This window comes from Vicia villosa, linkage group LG4 (assembly GCF_029867415.1).
Source record: "Vicia villosa cultivar HV-30 ecotype Madison, WI linkage group LG4, Vvil1.0, whole genome shotgun sequence".
Lineage (NCBI taxonomy): Eukaryota > Viridiplantae > Streptophyta > Magnoliopsida > Fabales > Fabaceae > Vicia > Vicia villosa.
In genome coordinates, this window is record NC_081183.1 from 145,573,497 (window position 1) to 145,595,245 (window position 21,749).

The following is a 21,749-nucleotide window of genomic DNA, read 5'->3' on the forward strand; positions in this document are numbered from 1 at the left end:
ATAATCCTATTTATATAGTTTGATATCTCACCCTTTCTGTTTGAATGTTGCCTCCACGTGGGTAACGTGCAGGTAATCCAGATGAGTAGCTGTTTCCGCTTATATTCGAGTTTTGGGTGTCATTGCTCTGATACGTAGCACTCGGGGGGAAATGAACACTTGCTTGATGTTGTTATTTGCTTCTTGAACCTTATGATGTATTTGAGGATTTGTTTGTATTGTTTCTTTTTATGATTCAAAAGATGTTATGCCTTAATTGTTGAATCATTATGAATCTGTTGCATGTTGAACCTAAGTTTGGGTTATGCTTTGAATACTATGTTATTCAAAAGTTGAGGTATATGTTATGAGTTTGTTCACTCCAATCCTGATAGTGTTATGTATTAGTTTAAAAAGCATGACAGGTTTATGTTTATGTTGAATGTGTGACATCCTGATTCTGTTGAGAATTTTTATACTCTGATTTTTCCGCATAAATGTTTGGGGTAGATTTGGGGTGTTACAAGAAATACCCAACAAATATTATTGTCGTTGACACTTGCGACTTGCTTTTCACCTCACAACCTCTGTGTCTGACACATGTACCTATTACTCTATGCCAACATTAATTGTCAGGTTTATTTTTCTCCAAAATTTTCAAAAAAAAAAAAATTGCGAAGTTGTACTCACCTCGCAACGTACGTTGAGACTTGTGGGGTGGTTTGTACTTCGCAACTTTTGTGTCAGTAAAATCAACAAACTGTCACCTGCCACTCTGACTTAAATATAATATTTAATTTTCCAATAACTTTTTTTAAAACATTGTTGCAGGGTGTTTAACACTCTGCAACTTTTTTTTTCTAAAATTTCAAAGATGGAAAAACATTTATATATTTTAAAAAAAAAAAACTAGATTGTGAAATGGTTTGCATTCCGCAACTGCAATAATTTGCGAGGTGTTTGTCATCTGACAAACTCACCCAGCTAATCAACAGTTCTCTTGTAGTGTTTAACTTTGTTTAAAATGCTTGAGATTTTCATTCTTTTCATGGTCGTGTCTAGTCCGTTGGTATGGTGTTGTTGGTTTGAGATCTATAGCTTGCTACCTTTCTGAGGTTGGAGCTTGTAGTCCTGGGCAGAGCTATAGCCCAGCGAGCCCGGACACGCGCTCGGGCTCAATCCTTTCTTTCGTTGTATACTCCACATACTAATAATTAATTTTTAGACAATTTTAGGGGCAAAATTAGTAATTTTTAGACAAAATTAAGGGCACAATTAATAAAAACAAAGTGTAAAATTTTTAGACAAAATCAATGTCACAATTTTTAGACAAAATCAAAGGAAAAATTAGTAGAAACAAGATGTAAAATTAATAAAAACAGGGTGTAAAATTTCTGCTCAGACTCCCTAAAATTTCTGCCTGTAGTTGATGAGGTTTTCCTCATGTTCTATCATGTGTTTGTTTTATTGTTGTTCTGGTAGATTTTTGTTTTTTTTTTCTTTCAATCTTTTTATTTTTTGTATTTACTTATCGTACATCTTGTGCTTTGTTGAACTCTTTATCCTATATATAAAATATATTATTTCATGTTTAAAAAACTATTCGATATATTTGTAGAAAAGAATTCACAACTATAAAAACGAAAAAGAAAACAATTACTACTATCTACATCATGCTAGATCTAAGCCAAAAGAATCTAAAAAACTCAAGCTACGAAAACAACAAAGATGAATTCCTTATTGACAAAAAAAAAAAAGAAAAAGAAAAGATGAATCAATTATCAATGAATACAAACAAAAAGAAGCGTATCTTCCAAATCCTCCAAGGAATTGGATCCCCTCCGGCCCTTTTCATGCTGCTATCTCTCCTTTTTCAATCCATTGGTTGATTGGCCATTAAAGGAAATATAAAAACATGCAAGGAGACAAAAATATAATGAATGAATGGTTGAGATAAAAAACCAAACCTTACAGCATCATACACGTCATTCAAAAACTCATTCAAAGCATTCAACTCTCTCGACGCCTTTTCATAAACACGACACCGCACAAGCGCCGGCACAAACAGCCACAACGTCGTATACATCACAAACACCACCGTGAGCAACCACGAAACCACCGTCGGCAACCGCACTTTCTCTCCAAAAGCTTTCCTAACCGCAACTTGAACAGCCAAACACACTCCATGTAAAATAAAAAAGCACGTTGCATCCCACGAGGGTTCCCATGTTTCCCACGTTCGTTTCTCTCTTTTGATGTAATAAAAAACAACTTCATGCATTATAGCCGACATGGTGAACGTAGCGAGAATTGCGGGGAGTGGGGCCCACTTTCTTCCAATCCAACGGCTGCAAAAAGTCTTCACTGGTTCGTATACGGTGGGGTGTAGTACACGATTCACCGTAATGTTCCACCTTTTCCCCCAAAATTCTTGAAGTGAAGTGCTTAGATATGGCTTATCAAATTGTGGCTCTAACTCAACACTTAGAAGCTTTGTAGTAAAAGTTGATGCCAAAGCAAAGAAAAATTCAAGACCAATATACATGTGGATGGCGTATAATAAATAAACAAATTTTGGATGGAAATTTTCTTTTTTGCTATATAGTGGAATTAATAAAGCTAATATGATAATAATAATTGCATATGTATACCTAAGGGTTTGTTTTGAATTTGATTTGTGGTCTTTTATGAGGTTATTATTATGGGTTTGGTGTTGGAATTTGATGGGAAGGGTTGCTAAGGAGATGAAGTGGGGTAAAGAGAGAGGAGGGTTAGATGAGAGAGGACCTTTGTTAAAGGCAAAGAGGAAGAGTTTGAAGGTGGAAAGCCAACCTAGGAAGAAAGAAGTGGGGCCTCCAAGGTGGATTGAGGTGAGTCTTAGAGGGAGGAGAAAGAGGAGGATTATGGCAGGGATGAGAGCTATGAGTCTTGGTGTGCCATGAGAGATTAGGTTGCCAATTGTGTGACAATAGGACATTGTTGCTGCAGCTATAGTCCATACCATGATGAAATTATTGATTTCTCCTTCCATGTTTGATCTTGATTGGTCCACTTTTTCTTTGCTTCTCTTGTGGTATGTGTTTGGTCGTGTGTGAAGCATCTTTTAAAGTGTTGTTAATTTTCTTGCACGTTTTTGGACCTCATAAAATAATGTAATATTCCCCTATTCTAACTTACGTAACGTGTTAGCCATTGACCATCCTATAAATAAAGGGCCAACGGTCACCATCATCCATATTAAAGAAACGTATGAAATTTTTTCCCTTTATTAAATCTGTAATTTTGGTTCATTTATTTTATTAATCTCATAAATTTCACCCTATATTTAATTAAAACGTTGATGAAGTATTTACTAATTTAATAAACTATTGACACATCATGGATCATCATAAATGTTGAGAAGTATCCTAACACAAAAGTATACGTCTTATATTATTTTGTACTTCTTCATTTAATATACATTGAGACTTTATTAAAAAGATACCTACAAAACAAATTAAGATTTCACCTTTAATTTGGTGCTCATATTTTATTTTTTTTAGATTATGGTGTGTTAGTAGTACTAAGAGGTTTAGAGTTATCACTTTAGATTTAATCCAATTTTAGTAAAGGAGGGCTTTTGATTTAGTAAAATCAAATAAAGTTTTTAGTTCTCCTTAATAAATTTACTTTGGTTTTCTTGCATTTTCTAACTTACTTTTTAATCGAGACACAAGTATCACATTTACTATCTAGATTTATAATATTAATGATTTCGTATCTTAACGCTTCATTGCTATTATTTATATACTCATTATAGTATTTAAAATCTAAGTTACTTTTTTTAAAATTTATCATGTTCCTAAATTAACTTAGAATTTAATTCAATCAATTAATTTTAGAATACGGTTGTTACCTCACAACTATCTTTTTCATATGAGACCTTCAAGCAAACATATTCATCTTCTTCGTCGGATGAAGAATCTTAGAAGATTCTATCAGAAGTTTATTTTGCAAGATTTCTCCTTGATATTGAGTCTTCGTCGATATTTTTTGTTGAGACTTATTTCTCTTTCTTTTTTCTTCTGAAATTTCCATTGAATGAACTTTATTCATCTTATTTATATTTTCTCCTTGATGAAGTTTCTCCATTGTTAGGCGTTGAATCTTCCGAGATTGTTCATCTATCAAGATTGCTTTTTCGAATGAAATTGTCGGAGTTAACTTTTCTTCATCTTCTTCTTCAAAAGAGCTCTTTGATGAAGTTAATAAATATTCTTTAAGGATTTTTGAATTCATTCATTCCTCTTTTAATAGTTGAATCGACTCATTGAATATTTTGATGATTTCCTCCTTAAATTTTTTCTTAAAGTTATAAATATTTTCATCTCTCAATTAAATGATTGGATCATGTTTCTGATTTGTAATGGTCGAAACATCATTTGTGAAGATAACATTTATATTCATTTGGTATTTCAACTTCTTCGCCTCGTGTGTTCACTCCCTCTTATTTGATACTTGGAGAGACTCTAGAGATCATTTCAAGAGTGTCTCACGTGTCCTTAGAGAATTTACAATTAAGGGCATAAAGAAATTGATTTTCACTAAGAGATATAACCAAAAAGTTTTTAGCTTTCAAATCCATTTCAAACTTTTTCTTGTCTTCTTTTGTCGAAAGGAAATCAGGTTTATCTACTACTTCACTATTAACGTAATAAGTAGGGATAAATAAACCATTAATTATCATTTCTCATAATTCAAGGTTTATACTTAGAATGAAAATTTTAATTATATCTTTCCACAAACAAAATTAGCACCATTAAACGGTGGAGGTGTGTTTAGGAAAGTACAATTTTAAAAGAAGTGTCGAAAACCATTTGTATCCTGAGAAAATTAGTCTTTAAATAGGAGTTAGGCTCAGATACCACTTGTTGGACATATGAATCCCATACACAAGAAGGGATGAATTGTGGAGGTTTGAAAAAATTTGGTTGAAAACTAAATTTTTGTAAAGTCAGAGTTTAAAAACATTTTAAAAGCAAACGGGTAACTACTAACTAAGCAGCGGAAAACTAAAGGAAAGAAAACATCAGGAAAAGTAAAAGAGAAAAAGGAGGAAGAAAGACACTAGATATTCTTCAAGATTTGTCCTAAATTGACCTACTCATGTCTTCAAGAATTATTTTTTAGAGTATCCAATAAATTTGAGAGTTTTTACAAGAATGTGCCCATCGAACCTCCTTATACAACAAAATGAAGTTTTATAGATAACTTACCAAACAACGAACAAGGTATATAGTGGTTATCCTCTAAACAAAACAGAGAATTTAGACGGGATAATCCTTAACCAACTGAGCTTTTAATTGGAATAAACTCGAGAACCAAGTGAAATTTTACATAGGCTAATCTCGAATCGATAGAGCTTTTAATCGGGCCGAGCTTAAGAACCCTTGTGGATATTTTGATGGATTATCATACGAACCAAAAGAGATCTTTTCTTATTGGCGAAACTCACTAATCAAATGGAGGGTTTCTATGACAATCCCTAAATTAAACAAAAGCTTTTTACTGGTTTATCTCCCGATTATGGTTTAAATTTGAAACAACCCATGGACCAAATGAATTCCATAATTGATTAGGATAATCGATTATTGACCCCCAATAATTAAATGTTCAAGTCACAAATGGAAGGTTTTAATATTTAGCCATTAAAATTCATTAAGAGAGTGTCCAAGTCGATTTTAGACTCGTCTAAGTGAGAATAATCGATTTGGTTATTAGTTATAATCGATTATTTAGTTGGAAAAGGCCTTCCAAACAATCAGAAACTCCCCTAATTAGTTGGCTAGACCATAAAAACAATTTTCACGTGGTTTGAATAAAATATGAGAGGTTTCTTAAAGGTTTTCAATGTTTGTTAGATTTTTCCATAATATTTTCATAAATACACTTGTGTCTTTACAAGACACTAACAACTCAGACTGACACGACCAACAAGCTTTTACACTTTCTCTCTTTCAAAACTATGAAGCTTCAAGTCTTGATATAATTACATTTGAGTTTATCATCATACAAAATCCTTGAATCTTATTAACGGGGCTTGAAATATCTACATGTTGATTACAATCATTTGAGAGTTGAGATGTTAAACCACCGACGAACCTTGAAAAAAAAGTCTTCACGTGAATGTAGTTTGACCATAGTGTTGACTTTAAATGGATGACTTGATCTTCAAGAATATATTCAATAGGATAGATTTATTAAGGATGACGTTTTGATAAACTATCTTTAGCATCTTTGACCGTTTGAGCTATCTTAACCAGATAAAGACTTCACTAGATATCGTTTGATATTAGGTGTTGTCATCATCAAAACTTCACCATCTAGGATCACCTTAACAATATTTGAAAGCACATAGACCCACAATGACTTGATCTTCAAGAGCGTCATTAAAAAGTATAGTTTGATTCAAGAAGATTGCTTGATAAAACAACTTGAGCTGAGCTATCTTCAACAGATATGGACTTCAATAGACATCATTTGATACTATGTGTTGTTATCACCAAAACAAAACAAATGATCAATTGATTGCAGATTTGCAAACTTTACCACCTTGGATCACTTTGACAATACCTGCAAGCACATAGGTTCACATTCTCTCCATTTTTTTTATGATGACAATGCACCTCTTAAGGAGGTAAAAGAGAAAATAAACAGATAAACTTTGAAGTGGTTAGACTCCCTCTCACATGAGTAGAGAGTATAATCTACTCCCTCTGATAGTATACTTCTCCCCTTTTGTCATAATAAAAAAGGCGAGAAAATATATTATAAAGGAATGATAAACATGCAAACACATAATTCGCATAAATCAAACGATATTAAAAAGGAATAGGCTACTTCATTATTTGAATATTGAAAAAGAATTCAAAATAAACAAATCTAGAAAATGCGGAAAGTGAAACACACTTAATTTCTAAAACATCAAGCACATAATTGCAAATACTATTCAGTATTGTCATCATCATCAGTGAACATCCCAAAAGGTAGATACTATATGTCTTGAGTGTAACACCCCAATTGTACCCCGGTAATTATTAAAAAAATCAGAGTTATAAAGTTCTTTCTCAACAAACAATTGGAATATTACGATATGACTTAACAACAACAATATCATGTTATCATAGATACATAACACAAATACTCGGATGAACTAAAACCACATGAATTCACTTTATTAATATTAAGCAGCGGAGCTACATTAATCAACTTTGACGACATAACATCTTTTCAACTTAAACCATAATAACATCAATAATTACTCTTCAAGTAACAACATAGTTATTCAACAACAAAACCAAACGACTAAACTACTAGCGTTCATCCCTCGAGTGTTACGTATCAGAGCAAGACCCTCTTGACTTATTATAGCGCAACAGGAAGACTTCATAAATTAACTTCAAACATCCACAGCTATTCTTGAGTACCTGCCCATTTTCCATGGTAGGGGAAATATCAGCAGAAGGGTGAGAATTCAAACCATTATAAATAAACATAGTATGGGAAATGTAAAACATAACAAGAATACATTTCAAGAATTCATCACTCTTCACATGAACATGCATTCATATACAATATATCAGGATTCACATGTTTACTTCATTTCAATTCCAAGTGATCAAACATGGTTACTAAAAAATGTACATAATCATATTTCAACAACATATAGGTTCTATGTACGTATCCTTTCCAACAATATTCACAAAGTACAATTGTATACGAACATAATTATATTCCAATTATACAAGTAATCACATCTCTTACCACATATATTCGTCATCAACCAACATAGTTCACATATTCCACATATACACATATATCATTAATACATATATATTCATATTCTCACCATTTATGTTTTCAATCACATAAATCACATCCACAACACATCAACAATTCATAGCAACGAATTCAACTTTGCAATATGCATTCACACATCATAGCAACCACTTTATCATCATAATGACTCGAATGCAACTCAATATGCGACTCAATACTATGTATATGCATGTGGTACCATTTTGAGTAAAACTCCCAACATAATCATTTGCCATTGGGCCAACTTAAACATTTTCCATATAGGCCAACTTAAACAATTGTCATTTAGGCCAACTTAAACAATACCATGGATGCGAATCAATGAATGCACATCCATAAGTACAACTTAAACAACATAAATCCACATAAATAACCTAACCAACATATCCAACTTGCACAACATAGTCAACTTAAGCAACTTAATCAACTTGAACGACTTAATCAACTAGAATAACATACCCAACATCAACATCATTACATTTCATAGTAATTCATCACTTCACAATCACGATACTATGTTGTATCATTATACAACAATATTTCACTTCACAATCACGTCGCTATTTTGTAACATCATACAACAATATTTCACTTCACAATCACGATACAACTTATCAACATTGACCATAGGGTCTACGACAACAACAACAATTTCCACATACTAGCAACAATGACAACAAATTCATCATATTAATAACAGCAACAAATTTATCGTATTAACGACAACAACAACAAATTCATTATGTTAACAACAAACGTCAGCAAATTCATCATGTTAACAACAAACATCAACAAACATTTCTCAGGTCGACGCATAGATGATTTTATCCCCTTCGGGTTTGCTGAGGTCGACCCATGAGACGACTTATGCTGGTCTTCAGGTTGACGCACACTTTCTTCAGGTCGACACATGCTGAAGAAAACCATATTTCTACCTTTTCGGGTTTGCTCAGGTCGACCCTGCCTGCTGTATAGGTCGACTCATACTGCGTAAAAACCCAAAAATCACCATTTTCCTTCCCCAATCTCCTCATACAACAACCACTAACCCTCATATATTTTATACATCAATTGAAAGCAATTTATTACACATATGAGGTTCCTAAACATGTTTCTAACCATGGTTCATTCATATAACAAATTACAAATTTAGTACACATTGAACATGAACAAATTACAAGATCTCATGAAATCTACCAAACCCTAACATTTTCCAAAACTATGAAGTTGAGAAGTTAAGAGATCATACACCAAGCATACACACAACATTACCCAATTATATAAACCTATAATAATTTGGATTCTAACCCTTACCTTGAATCTCTAGTCCACCCTCTTCAAGAATCTACTTCCCTCTTCTCTTTCTCTTCTTTCTCTTCTTTCTTCTATTCCTCTCTCTTTCTTATCTTTACCCAAATGAAAGTTATGAGGCTAAATCTCTAAAACCCTAACTCTCTTACTATCCTTCTAATGGGCTTAACCCATAATCCATCAATTGTGTCATATTTCTATCACTTAGGTCCAATTCATAATATCTCTAATTACTCAATTAAGCCAAATAACACAAACACACAATAAATAATTAAATAGTCACATAACATAAACGAATATTATTCCCAATAATATTCCACAACTACAATCGATCCATAACTTAAATAATACCAACTCGCGATTTGTATCTCTCCGACTAATCTGACTAATAAATCTGACCATAAACTTAACTGCTCAAATCAACATATTAATCCAATTATGCCTTTAGAATAATACCGATAAATTCCGACTACGACTAATTCCAACAAATAAATCCTTGATTGATTTAATTAAATAATTAATTAAATTTTGGGCGTTACATTGAGCAAAGTGATGAGTCACTAAATTGATCTTCTTATCCATATTTTTCTATCTCTTGAAGATGTCCTTGAGTAGAACTTCAATCGAGGGTGTTTCAGGGATATCATAGTCAAAAGTTTATATATTTACCGAATATTTTTGCAAAGGAGATTCTTGTGGTTATATATACCTTTTTTCTTCCTTTAAGAGACTCTTGACCTATCTTCCCAAGGACAATTTTGAACCGCATTATCCCCTATGTCGCCTCACATCTTTTTGTTGTATCTTGTACAACTTCTTATCCTTTAAATTAAGACCCAACATGTTCCAAGATCTTCATGATCAAACCATCATATGAAAGACACAATGATTCCTTTTACTCCCTAACATGTGCTAAATCACCTCACTTCCCTAACATGTGAAACATTAGATTTAGTTAAGTGACTGAAGTTCTCTTTATTGGGAAAAGAAAATGGTTTGTCACATAAAGAATGAGATGAATATTTAGGCGCACAAATCCTATAGTGAATAGAGAAGATATATGGGAATTTCGATCTAACATAAAGAGGAAGCATCACTATTATACATGTAGTTGTCACCTTCATTTGGTTACCATGGATTGAAGCGAGGTCCATCGAAGAGTAGGACAAAAACATTAGCAAATTCCTCCAAGGGTAAAGATATATTGTGCTTTCTAACTTTGGAATAAATAATTTTATATGTCAAGTAGAGATTTGAATAAAACATCTTGATCAAGTAGAGATTCGAATAAAACATCTTGAAGAACTAACGTTATTGAAATACTTTTGCATCCAAGGTGCGAATGGACAAAACAACCCTATTTACGAATTCTTGAAAGGACCTTTCTTCTGGTTCTTGGGATGAAATATCCTCGGAGAGATAGATAGAGGGGAACCTTTATCTATTGTGTTCCATAATCATAATTTTGGTTTACTAAAATAATATTATCACACGCAAAGAGAGAAGAAAGAACGAAGAAACCACCAGAAGAAGAGAATAAGATATCATGAAACAAAGGGAATAAGAGTACTTATTTATAGCAACACTTATGAATTTTTTAGCGTGTAAAAACTCCATAAAATCAGGAAGATTCTACCTCGAAAAGATTGGAAGTGAAAATTTCTATAAATATATGTGATAATTGAATATTTTGATGAGATAATCGATTATTTGCTTCTAAGTTTGAATATTTTGTTCTTTCTTCATTAATGCTCTGATCTGATAATCTTTAAGGCGAAAATATCTTCAGACTTAGTTTAAAATTTGAAGCGTGGGAATGGTATAATCAATTAGACTAATGAGTTATCTTCCTTATTTTCAGCCTTCTTGGTCTTTTGGGCCTTGGATTTAGATTTGGCTCTGGTAGATTGTTTTTTGCACCCCTTTATCATTCAAATTGCATATTTTCTTTAAAAGGGCTCAAAACTCAAATAGGCCATTAGTAAAAATAATTTCAAATTATCAAGAAACTAATAAACCACTTATATAGATGATTAAGCAGATTCTTGCAGTTTAAAAATCTCTTAAAAAGTGAACTACCTTTAAGCCAAGTAAACTTGAGAGAACTCTCTTTTTTGGGGGAACAATAAAAAAATTGTATATCCTTCTCTATGAATCGTTTGACACGAGAGTTAGTTCAAACCATAGGATTGATAAATCCATTACATACTTATCACCTCAACATACTAAGAGGTTATAAAATCATCATAATTATTGAGAGATATCCTCAATGAGAAACATAATTTGAGAACAAGTATCAGAGTCACCAAGCTCCATTAGACAAGACATTCTTTTTTATACTCAAGGTGTATAATTTCAAAACTTCGTTTAATATGCACTAAGGCTTCATTAATTATGTAAAGCATTCCTTTTGACCTCACAGTTATCTTTTTGTTTGAGACTTTCAATCATACATGCTCATCTTCTTCATTGGATGACAGATCTTTAAAGATTCTACAAGAGGTTGATTCTTTAAGATTTCTCCTTGATTTTGAGTCTCTATATGTATTTCTTGTTGAGACTTATTCAACATTTCTTCTTTCAAAGATTCTACTTGGTGAAACTTCTTCATCTTCTTCATATATTATTCTTGGTGAAACTTCTCCATTATCAAACAATGAATCTTCTAAGGATCGTTCATCAACCAAGTTTGCTCTTTCAAATGAAACTATTGGAGTTAATTTATCTTTTTTTACTCAAAAGATCTCTTTGAAAAATTTATTTAATATTCTTCTAGGATTCTTGAATTCATTCCTTCAACTTTCAATAGTTGAATCAACTCGGTCAGTTTCTCAATAATTTATTCGTTCTTAGTTTTCTCCTGAAAAATCATAAATATTTCTATCTCTCAATTTTAGGATTGGATCAAGTTTATGATTTCAATTCTTAACTCTTAGATATTTGTCAGTTACGAAAGTTCTAACATGTTTTCCAAAATTTCCAATAGTTGAACACCATCTTTGAAAATAGCATTCACATTTATCTTGTGTTTTAACTCTTTTTCCTCTTGTGTTCATTCCCTCTAGATTGATACTCAGAGAGACTAGATATATAATTTCAAGAGTGTCCCACATTTCCTTACAGAATTAGAATTGTGAACATAAATAAATTGATTTTCGCTTAAATACATAACCAATTTTTTTTAGATTTAAAATGAAATTCAAACTTTTCTTGTCTTCTTCTATCCAAAGGAAATCAGGTTTATCTACTACTTCACTATTAACATGGTGAGTAGGGATAAACAGACCATTGATTATCCTTTCCCACAATTCAAGATTAATATTTTGAATGAAAATTTTGATTCTAACTTTCCATAAGTCAAATATATCACCATTAAACAATGATTAGCCTTTAAATAGGAGTTAGCCTTTGATACCACTTGTTGGATATGTGAATCTATACACAAGAGGGGGTGAATTGTAGAAGTTTAAAAAACATTGGTTAAAATCAAAATTATTTGGAAAATCTAAGTTTTAAAATATTTAAAACAAACGAGTAAATATGCAGCAGATAAAGGAAATAGATGGAAAACCAAAGGAAAGAAAATAAAGTAAAAGAGATAAGGGATATAGAAATAACACCAAAAATTTATATAGGTTTGACCCGATAATTTGAACTACTCATGTCCCCAAGAATTCTTCTTCAGAGTATCGACTACCTTGAGAGATTTCAATAGGATATGTCCACGAGCCCCTTTATACACGTATTTCAAGTTTATAGGGGAACATTTAACCAAACATCGGATAGAGTTTTGAGTAGCTATCTTCTAAACTAAACAAATATTTTTCACTAGATGATCTTAAACCAAGGTGGATTTTTATGTTAGCTATCCTCCAAACAAAGATGGAGTTTTATATTGGACATCCTCCAAACTAAACCGGAGTTTTCCATGGGTTGAACTCCGAACCGTAATGAGATTTCATATAGGTTGATCTAGAACCAACTGAAATTTTGCACCAGGATGAACTCAACAACCTAGGTGAAATTTTATACATGCTAATATCAAACCAAATGAGCTTTTACACGGGCTTAGCTCAAGAACCATTAAGGAGATTTAATGGTTGATCTTCACAAACCAAAAGAGAGTTTTTCTTCCAAGTGAATAGATACCCAAGCCAAAACAGTCCTTTTAAAAACAATTAGGACAAATAAAATTTATTTGAAAATAATTTAAGTGGAAGGTTTAAAGTCTATATCAAAATAATAGTCTAAACGAACCTAGTTTTTGGAACTCAGATATTCGCAAGCCATATCGAATTAAAACAATAATAAGAATAATCAGCACAAGTCTATCTCAATTAACTGTTTACCACCAATCACAACGGTTACCTATTTCCAATGAAATTAATGAAAATACAAACAAGCAATTTACCGAACACTTGGTGTGCATTTGGATTTTCAAAATTTTTCTTTGAGTTGTGTGGATATGAAAATAACTTATAATCAAATTGATTATAAGTTAATCAACACTGAACTTTAACAAAACAATTACAGAAAAATTCTTACGAGTCAATCAATCAAATAATGTTATTTGACAAATTGCATCCTGAAAACAAAAACTAATGTTTTATCGAACACTTGGTGTGCGATCAATTTTTCAGATTTTTCCTTTAAGCTTTGTTAATATGCAAAGGCACTTACAATCAACGTGATTGTAAGATAATCAACAAAGAAATTTTCAACTTTAATACTCAAGGAAAATATTTACAAATATTTGTCAAACAACATATTCAACAAATTTCATATAGAAATTAAGTGAGAGAGAGAGAGACGCAAGGATTTGGTAAGGGGGTTCCCTATGTCTTCCTCGCATGTGGATACGTCTGCCCTGAATTTCAAATGAAATTAGGAAGTTATTTCTTACTTTGCAAAAAGTAACTACAAGATAAATGTTCTAAGATATACCCTTACAAACCCTAACCTTTTGTTATTGATTCAACCCCTTCTCTTCTTTTGATCTTCAACAAGACCAAGACACAATAGCTACCAATTGCTTTCTCTAATCTTGCTACTCTTTTGCATTCTATATCTCCAAAGCTTCCGCGCACGATCAAATGCACCTATTGTAACACAAGCTTTCAATTTGATCTATCGTTCTCTCGCTTTTCCTTTACGAGTTACCAAAACTCCAAAGCTTTCACTTGGCCGCGATCCCCTCTTGAAAATCTTACACGAAAACCCCAAAATCTACCAAAGATCTTGGAGGATAAACCCGCAGTTTTTTCGGATGAAACCCCTTACAAATTTCAACCCAATATTCTCAGCTACACAAGAAACTAATCGGACGTTGTCAAACCTCGTCTAGATGGCACCCCAAAAAAACATATGATTATGTGGGATTTGTCAGTGTGTATGCATATGTTAGAGGTTGAAGATGAAGAGAAAATGCAGTAAGTGTTTATAGTTTCATCAAGTTGGAATGATGCATGAATGATATATTTATATTTAGGAACATTTTAGGCAAAAGAGAGAAGTTTCGGAATGAAAAAATTGTGCAAAAATGACCCACAAAACAATATGTGCCGACCTGAAAAAGTTATGTGCCAATACATACAAAATAGTGGCTATAGGCTTTAATAATGCAGTACATGTGCCGACACGTAGATCGTAGGTGTCGGTGTCTAAGCTTGTGTTTTAAAGCAGAAATGTTATATGTGATGTGGGCTTCAATATTAAAGCATGGGTGTCGACGCATAAATCATATGTGTCGGTGCATAAACCTGTTTTTTGTGCAAAAACTGATTTTTCATGATTGGGACCAATTTCAAAGTGGTTTTTAATGATTTATAAGACCTCTAATGAAGGGGTGCACCATATAATATAGAGATATCGTCCAGTATAAAGAAATGCTTAGTTTTTCTAGTTTTGAAATCATGAAAAACATTTAATGGTGAATTGTGCACTTACAGTGTAGTCGTCGTATCAGAGTGCTTTCCATCAGAGTGTTGCGGTGAGTGAAGTGAGTTCAACTGCTTTTCAATGCACTTTAAGCGAGCTTGATCCATATGTCAATGCTGCATATACTCATTGTAACGTCGGTTTGAATCCTTCAAGAATTTTTGTAAGGTTTTGGTCATTTCAACAATGGAGTTTTTTCATTCGGGTAAAATCAGCCATGGTGGAAATCAATGAGAGCACCAAATGTTTTGACTCAATTAAAAATTGAACACAACACAAGAGAAGGTAGAATAATTATACTATAATTTCTCAACAATTAGAAGTACAATATTTATTTTAACTGTGAGTGACAAAAGATAAAATATACAAGAAAAATTACTAGAGAAATCTAACGGTCATAGAAACTGTTAGATCCAAGGGAGAAGAGACTCAAGTTCATCCCCAATTTTTCTACCCATCTTTAGTAATCATTCCCCTATTTAACAAAGTCCTTGAGGTATTTTCTATTAGACCATCTCCAATGGTGCAACCCATGTTTGAGTTCTTTATGGGTCCTACCAGCCATATCATCTCAAAATAATTTATTTAATATTTATTTTAGTGATGTAATTCAAATGGGTCCTACAATTTTACCTCATAAATTAATTTGATTGGGTACCACAATTTTTTACTAGTTGCATTGCAATGCAACTCTACTATGACATGACAAATTGATTCAATATTTAATTATTATATTGATGTCCAATGGTAGTATTTTTCAATGAGTTCTCCAACTAGACATCAATATAATAATTAAATATTGAATCAATTTGTCATGTCATAGTAGAGTTGCATTGCAATGCAACTAGTAAAAAATTGTGGTACCCAATCAAATTAATTTATGATGTAAAGTTGTGGGACCCATTTAAATTACACCAATAAAATAAATATTAAATAAATTATTTTAAGATCATATGACTGGTGGGACTCATAAAGTACTCAAAAATGAGTTGCACTATTGAAGATGATCTTAGGAATCTTCTCACTCCTCTCACTCCTCTCACGCCTTGGCTCCTGATAATTGGGATCATGTGCCACATGTTCCAATTCCTCTTGTATTTCAGTTGTCCTTGTTATATTGTTAAATTACACATAACCAAATTACCAATAGGAATATCAATAATAATTTAAGAATTAATTACAACAAAATTAATATTTTGGTGGCTTCTTTAGTAAATGAAAAAAAAACTTTGAAATGTGAATAAAATAATATTTAAGTGAAAGTATTTAAAGAAATAAAAATTTCAAGTGTTTTTGGGAGGTGCAAATTAAATACAAATTTAGATTGTCACTATATAACTCATTTTATATATGGGTGTTTCAAGTGTCAATATATTGTGCATTTTTTATTACTCTTAAGTTCTTAAAACAATGTGACATTTTCATTATTAATTTATAGGTTAAGTCTTGGCGGGTTGTCGAAAATGCATATATTGTTTTTAAACTCACTTAAAACTTAAATCTATGCAAAACAAAAACAAGGTTCGCGCGCGCGTGTATATATATATATATATATATATATATATATATATATATATATATATATATATATATATATATATATATATATATATATATATATATATATATATATATATATATATATATATATATATATATATATATATATATATATATATATATATATGAGTGAAAGGAATTTATTTTTTGTGAAAATTATTTTCTATTAATTATTAAGTTATACAATTGACGTGAATACTAATATAGAATAAATCAGTCAAGAATATTTGGATAAGATGATGTGGTCTTTTTCCTTTTAATCAGAGATATTGGATTTGAATTCAATCTTTAAGACGCGTGAGTGTTAGATAGAGTTTGTTGTCTATTATAATTCATATTTTATTTATATATATATATTTATATATATATATATATATATATATATATATATAAATCATACAATTACAAAATTAAATAAGCATTATTATTTATTCAATAATTTTATTGAAAAAATTAATTTTGCAATAGGTTTTGCTTGTGCATAAATTTGTTCGCACCCAAAATAATGAATAACCTTACCATGGTCCAACAACAAAAATATCTTTTTACTATCATGAAGGGTTAAAAAGAAAAGTAATGAATTGTCAAAAAAAAAGAAAGTTTTCTTTTATCTATCATGAAAGGTTAACAAAATTCCTTTTACTATGAAGTGGTTTACTTAAGAGATATTGAATAATAGTTATGATTTTGGAAGTGCTACAAACCATTTAATTATTTATAGAAGAGCATGAATTTATACAATATAAAGAGATCAAATTTCTCAAGCAAAGGAAAAAACTATGGTTGAAATTATCAAGTTTTTGTATGTTATGATTATATTTCTTTCCTTATTTGTTGTTGCGGCAAAAGTTGATGATGGTAAGCATTACTCTTTCAATTTTATTTTTTTACTTGCTAGTTCACACACAATATTTTATTTTGTTTTTGTAAAAAAAAATTATCTTTTTTTTTTCTGAACAGATTATTATGAGCCATATTGTGAAATTGATTCTGATTGTCTTCAAGTGTGGAACGCATACTATATTTGTAAGTGCATTGATGAAAGGTGTAAATGGGTTAAAAGAGATCTATGAAATTACCAAAACACCAAGAGAATAAGTTACTGTGAAAGAAAAATAATTGTGTAACATACTTTATGATAGAATATTCTATGAACTACCTATTAGTTGATGTACTTGCACCCAAAAAAAAAATCTTTTTCTAATTTATGAAACTTTAATTTGTGATTTGTATACTCTAAGATGATAGTAACTAGTAAGACAACACATAGTATTAATTAGATTTGATTTTTCTCTCTTAGTTTTGGAGGTATCTTCATGACATTCAATTCAGACATATCATCTTCATTTAGTTTTAACATTTGTTTTTAATTTGAGTTGCATTTTAATTTAGTTGTATAAATACTGAACCCAAGATTTAGTGTGTAAGAGAATTCATTTTGTAACATTTCATTTTGAGAAAATTTATTTTCTCTCTTCTTTCATCTTTAACTTTTTGCACCAATAATTGATATCTAGAGCTCCAGTTAGATTCAAAGGAAAACAAGAGTGTACGTGAGACGTGTGTGATTGATTTTGTTTCTTTAATTTACGATCGAAATTGAAGAACTTATATTTTTTGATTCTGCGGGATTAGGAAACACGGGTGTTGGTGACATCTGGGTGAATTTGCACAAGAACGAAGATGAACAACAGAAATGGTAGCTTGAACACAAAGCTTCCAATGTTTGATGGAAAGAACTGGAATCATGGGATGATTCAGATGCGTGTGCTATTTGGAGCTCAAGATGTTCTTGATCTCGTTAATGACGACTAGACGTGGTTGCAACGGATGCAACGAAAGCGCAGAGAAACGCGCAACATGAAACGAGGAAGAAAGATCAGAAGGCGTTGTTCTATATCCATCAATGTGTGGATACGATTGTGTTTGAGAAGATCGTTGATTCAACGACACTGAAGGCGGTGTGGGCCACACTGGTACGTTGCTACAACAATGATGCATCAATGAAGAAGGTGAAGCTTCAGAGTCTACGTAAGCAGCATGGAAATCTCAACATGAAGAACAATGAAAAAGTACCAGATTACATCTCCAGAGTGATTGTGGTCACCCATGAGATGAAGGCTTTGGAGAAACGCTCTCTGAACAAGTTATTGTTGAGAAGGTACTCAGATTCCTTACACATCAGTTTGATTACATTGTTATAGCAATTGAACATTATAAGAACCTTATAACCATGAGAATTGAATAGTTGTAGAGTAGTCTAGGGGCACAAGAGTTGCATAGGATTGACAGAACCTCTGAAAGAGAGATAAAGAAAGCTCTAAAATCCTCTTCTGGTAAGAATAATCAGAGCAATCTCGGTCAGAGGCCAAGAAGATACATGGTGGTTCTCATAAGTCATAAGCCTTCAACTCTGAAGAGAAAAAACATCAAAAGAGAAAGGATAAGCTAGACAAGAGAAATGTTCGGTGTTTCAACTATAATAGGTTTGGTCATTTTACTAAGGATTGTTGGTCAAACAAGGAAAGGAAGTCATAAGAAGTAAACATAGCCAGAGGAGATTCTGATGATGAACTTGTGCTATTGATAGCTTATGAATCTGATGGTGGATATTTGGTATATTGGTGGTATATGGACGCTGGCAGCTCAAATCACGTAATTGGAAACAAATAATGGCTGATTGATTTTGACTCTAGAAAGAGGGCAAAGATAAGATGTACTTGTTCCTTCTTCGCAAAATATGTGACTTTCTAAACTTCTTTTGGGCATGTAGTTGTACTCCATTTTTGTGGCACCATCCCGCATATTATTTTCAAAAATTATGTTAAGGATAAATCAGCTGGTTAAATATTTTAGGATAACTAGTAAGAGACCAATGCGTTTGCACGGGTCGCGCAATATCATTTTAAGTATTAAAAAAATATAATATAGTGATGGTTAATAAATTTATATAAAAGATATACAAATTAAGTAGTCTTGGCCGGTCTAAAATGTATACTTTAGTAGAAAAATAAATGAAATAATTAAGTAGTCATTTACACGTGCGTTCGTACAAGTCGCAAAATGTCGTTATAAATAGTTAATAAATATAAGATAGTGATTGTTAAGAAATGTATATATAGGATATACAAATTAAATAGTCTTGACCCGTCGGAAATGTATATTTTTTTTTAAAAAGTTAAGAAAATAATTAAGTAGTCATCTACATGTGCGTGTGCACATGTCGCACAATGTCGTCATGAATAGTAAATAAAAATATTATATTGTGATGATTGAGAAATGTATATAAAATATATACAAATTAAGCAGTCTCGGTCCATCGAAAATTTATATTTAAGTAGAAAAAAAATGAATAAAATAATTAAGTAGTCATCTACATCTGCGTTCATTATTAGAATGAAACAAAATGCCAAAACAAAATGAAACGAAACAAAATAAACAAAATTATTTCTTAAAATTTATGCATTGATGCACACTGATTCCATTCCTATCCATTAAAAAATAGAATAAGAAAAAATGAGAATCTACACTTTAAAAACAAGTCAAATTAAATTTAAAAACAAAACAAAAAAACAAAGTCAGAACAAATTTTCTTCCTGTATCACAAAGGAAGAAAATTCAAGAACTAAACAACATCCAGAAAAAGAAAAGAAAAAATAACTCTCAATTTTACATCAGTGAGCTGTTATTTGAGAATTGAACATGCGTAGATGAGATGTTATCATTAATTGGTGTATACTCACTAGTAAATTTTTTTTTTTGGAAAATCAATACTAGAAATACTTGTTAAATCCACAGTTGGCCTCATAAAAGACTTTTTAAAAAGTGGCACATAAGGCACATTCGCTGACCCAGACAAAATCTGAACAATTGTTTGCAAATTTGGTCTCTCACCAGCAATCGAATGAAACTAATCAATCCCAATTTCAATATCCTCTCAGCATCTTCAACATCATAATCACTATCAACACTTTAACTAAATGCTTCCAATATCCTTCCTTCATGATGCAAATACCAAACTCAATCAACAAGAAACGGTGACACATCTATCTTAGTCCAAGAAGGACTTTGTCAACACACAGTTTCAAGTAACATTGCACCGAATCTATGAACATCTGATTCTCTTGTTACTATTATTGTGTGGAAACATTTTGGTGGTATGTATCCCATTATTCCTTGCACACCTACTAGTTCAGCTAAATAGGATGCTTTTTTTGTTTTCTAGTGGATGCACTAAGCGGGGACATACTTGTTCCTTCTTCGCAAAATATGTGACTGAGAGGATTTTGTACCTGAGGTGCCAACTTAGCGGGGATGTGCTTGTTCCTTCTTTGCAAAATATGTGACTTTATAAACTTCCTTTGGGCATGTAGTCCTAAACCAAGAGTAGTATTCCATTTTTGTGGCACCATCCTGCATATTATTTCCAAAATTTATGTTAAGGATAAATCAAATGGTTAAATATTTTACGATAACTAATAAGAGACCTGTGCGTTCGCACGGATCGTGCAATATTGTTTTAAATAGTAAATAAATATAATATAGTGATGGTTAAGAAATTTATATAAAAAATATGCAAATTAAGTAGTCTCGTCCCGTCTAAATGTATATTTTAGAATAAAAGATAAACAAAATAATTAAGTAGCCATCTACCCGTGCGTCCGCATGGGTCGCGCAATGTCCTTATAAACAGTAAACAAATATAGTATAGTGATGATGGTTAAGAAATGTATATAAATTATTTCATCAAAATAAAACAAAATAAACAAAAATATTTCATCAAAGTTTATACATTGATACACAGTGATTCCATTCCTTTCCAATAAAAAATTGAAGAAAAGAGAATCTACACTTTAAAAAAAGTCAAATTAAATTTAATAAGAAAACAAAAACAAATTCATAACAAATTTTCTTCATGTTTTACAAAGGAAGAAAATTCAAGAACTAACCAACATCCATAACAAAAAAGAACAAACCTCTCTATTTTACACCACAGAGCTGTTGTATGAGAATTGCTGTTATATGAGAATTGAACATGCATGGAAGAGTTGTTACCATTTATTGGAAGACTAGGAGAGTCTTGTCTAAAGATATAACAATAATAA

At 31.6% G+C, this 21,749-nt stretch overlaps 1 protein-coding gene, 1 long non-coding RNA gene and 1 pseudogene across 2 annotated transcripts; 1 reads left to right on the plus strand and 2 right to left on the minus strand.

Annotated features, from left to right (window-relative positions):
• Positions 1–1,662: 1,662 nt before the first annotated feature.
• LOC131595400 (long-chain-alcohol O-fatty-acyltransferase-like) lies at positions 1,663–3,034 on the minus strand. The gene has a single exon (XM_058867743.1). The coding sequence runs from the start codon at positions 3,008–3,010 to the stop codon at positions 1,853–1,855; it is 1,158 nt and encodes a 385-aa protein (XP_058723726.1). The 5' UTR covers positions 3,011–3,034; the 3' UTR covers positions 1,663–1,852.
• Positions 3,035–17,302: 14,268 nt separating this feature from the next.
• LOC131599864 (uncharacterized) lies at positions 17,303–17,994 on the plus strand. The gene is made up of 2 exons (XR_009282938.1): positions 17,303–17,502; positions 17,605–17,994. It is a non-coding gene; the product is annotated as an uncharacterized LOC131599864 (long non-coding RNA).
• A 2,319-nt stretch (positions 17,995–20,313) lies between these two features.
• Positions 20,314–21,013, minus strand: LOC131599865 (probable L-type lectin-domain containing receptor kinase S.5; annotated as a pseudogene).
• Positions 21,014–21,749: the final 736 nt, after the last annotated feature.

What these genes read in the sequence shown, in the direction of transcription:
- LOC131595400 (XM_058867743.1), bottom strand. Translation starts at nt 3,010, where the DNA reads ATGGAAGGAGAAATCAATAATTTCATCATGGTATGGACTATAGCTGCA.